Source organism: Mobula hypostoma, chromosome 17 (genome assembly GCF_963921235.1).
Source record: "Mobula hypostoma chromosome 17, sMobHyp1.1, whole genome shotgun sequence".
Classification (NCBI taxonomy): Eukaryota; Metazoa; Chordata; class Chondrichthyes; order Myliobatiformes; family Myliobatidae; genus Mobula; species Mobula hypostoma.
Window position 1 is genome coordinate 23,120,035 of NC_086113.1, and position 2,415 is coordinate 23,122,449.

The 2,415-nt window shown below is 43.6% G+C and overlaps 1 protein-coding gene across 1 annotated transcript; it reads right to left on the bottom strand.

The window, feature by feature from the left end:
• Positions 1-494: 494 nt before the first annotated feature.
• On the bottom strand, positions 495-1,490 carry mc4r (melanocortin 4 receptor). Its single transcript, XM_063069325.1, has one exon. The coding sequence runs from the start codon at positions 1,488-1,490 to the stop codon at positions 495-497; it is 996 nt and encodes a 331-aa protein (XP_062925395.1).
• Positions 1,491-2,415: the final 925 nt, after the last annotated feature.

Genomic DNA, 2,415 nt, shown 5'->3' on the forward strand with positions numbered 1-2,415 from the left:
AGGATGGAAATATTAGAGACAGCATTTTCCTCATTTTGTTTTGCTTATTAGGATGGCTACCGTAGAGTGCTAAAATTCAATCTGAGGTCCATAGCTAGAAAGAAATTAAAATCAGCCTTTTGTACTTCTCCCTTGATTCCCAACCAGAAGTTTCCAGTAAATGTTCCCACGCACAATTTTAAGTTGTAGAAATCAAGTCAGTTCTTCCAACTATTGCATGATCAAATTCATTGCCGATACTCACTATTAGATCGCTGATGAATTTCCATTTGAATGATATATCAAAGGACAGCTGAAAGCCAAAGGAACATTCCTCTAGTAAATAAATGCTCCCATAAAGCACAAAAGAGGTGGTGGTAATAGAAAGGCATTGTCAGCATTGGAAAATATCGATGCATCTCTGGAGATGAAGGTGCTCTTTCCTCCATCCAGGGAGAATTGTTTTATCAGGGTGAACATTCTTGAAGCATTTGGCTGATTTTCCTTTAATGGTGTTAATATTTACTCAGTAGGTCACAGTTCCCCCGCAGACTGTAACAGCAGATTATTTCTTTGAAAGTCTTCCGCATTTCCTGACTGCGGAAAGCATAAATGAGGGGATCGATGATCGAGTTACACAGGATGAGGATTAGGTACATGTTGAAGTGTGACATGAAGCAGATGCAGTAAGGGTTTCGGGGGCAGGAGATCATGAGGATGAGGTGCAGGAAGAACGGAGCCCAGCAGACGATAAAAACCCCGAGCAAAATGGTCAGGGTGATGGCCCCTTTCATGTTGGCTGCCTGGTGGACGGCACCACTGCTGGGCAGAGCAGCAATGCGCTTGTGGTGCAGGCGGGCAAGCATGAACATGTGGACATAGAGCGAGGCCATGATGGCAAGCATGGCAAAAAACATGGCGATGAGGCAAATGACCACAGTGGTGCTCTCCGAATAGATGATGAAGAGGATCCCCGAGCAGATGCAAACCGTCCAAATGCCAGTGATAATGGTCAGAGCCCGTCTCACTGTCATGATGTTGTGGTAGCGCAGGGCATAGAAGATGGTGATGTACCTGTCAACGGCGATGGCTAGCAAGCTGCAGATGGAGGCGAGGAGTGAGCTGCAGATCACCGAGTCAAACACATTATCTATGCTCTTGATCAACTTGTCTTGAGCCAGTAGGTGCCGGCTCTTCAGCATGGCAATGATGATAGTCTCCCAAGCATTGGAAACACTGATCAGCATGTCAGCTGCTGCTAAGCTGCAAATGAAGAAGTACATGGGGGAGTGAAGGTTCTTGTTCTTGACAATAGCTGTGATGACCAAAATATTTGCCAGGAGGCTGACAATCCCCAGCATGACGAAGACCTCTGTCGAGATCCACAGCTGTTCATTGCAGCCACTGGAGGATCCATTGCCGTGCGAGTTATTGGCACCAGTGAAACCCGATACGCTCTGGTTCCTGTTCTGGGTGGTATCTGCCTGGCCACGGGTGTATGACAAATCCATGCCTGCGACTGCGGATTGCCTGGCTCTGTCACGAAAGTTCAGGGGGATATTGTTCTGACTGACATTTCAGAGCAGGGAATGCAGGTCAAAGGTGGAACCTTGATTGATGTATTTTGTTGCAGCACTAGTCCATTCTTGTCACACAGCCTTCATGCTGGTTTCCAATGTAAAAGGGTGACCAAAGCAAATTACTTCAAAACGAGCCATCGCACAAGCACATGTGGAAAATTACCTTGACTTTTATGCTTTGTATGCATTGTCTTTTCAACAGTCCTTTCAGGGATTGTTTACATTGGTAGTCGCAGAGCACACAAAAGTCACTGGCTTAAAGCAGGTCGAAAGATGTCATTTTGTTTTCATCCAAGAAGTACGTAGGTTCAATTCTCTTTGAAAGCTAGTGCAGCTCAGCGCAGAGGAGCAGCAAGAAATCCCTGGTAGGAGAATTAGCAAGGAACGAACACCTTCCACATTTAACAGACCATAGAAGCTGTGGTGAGCACACTCCACCGCTACACTGCAGAGCGTCCTATCGTGCTCAGGAATAACCTGATTGACAATGCTGAATGTAAAACATTTAAGGCAGGCTCCTTGATTCAGTCTCCATGGTGCTTCAATTTTATTTTCAAAGAATTTTGAACAAGATATGCCATGAGTAGCTACAATATGTAGATATTATATCTGTTTACTCTTTTGCCAACTAACACAATTAATAATTAAAGCCATACATGTTTTATGATTTGTTTTTTGGATAGTGAAGTGTGCCTATATATTTAAACATCTGTTAACTAAAAGGTTCTTGAAAGCTTTATGCATTCTAAAAGCAGCTAAACCTTAATTTATAACTTTGCTTTTTCTTTCTGTTTGGATTCAGAACCTGTTTTAAACTCCAATATCTGCAATATATTGTGCAAGTATTATGTACTGA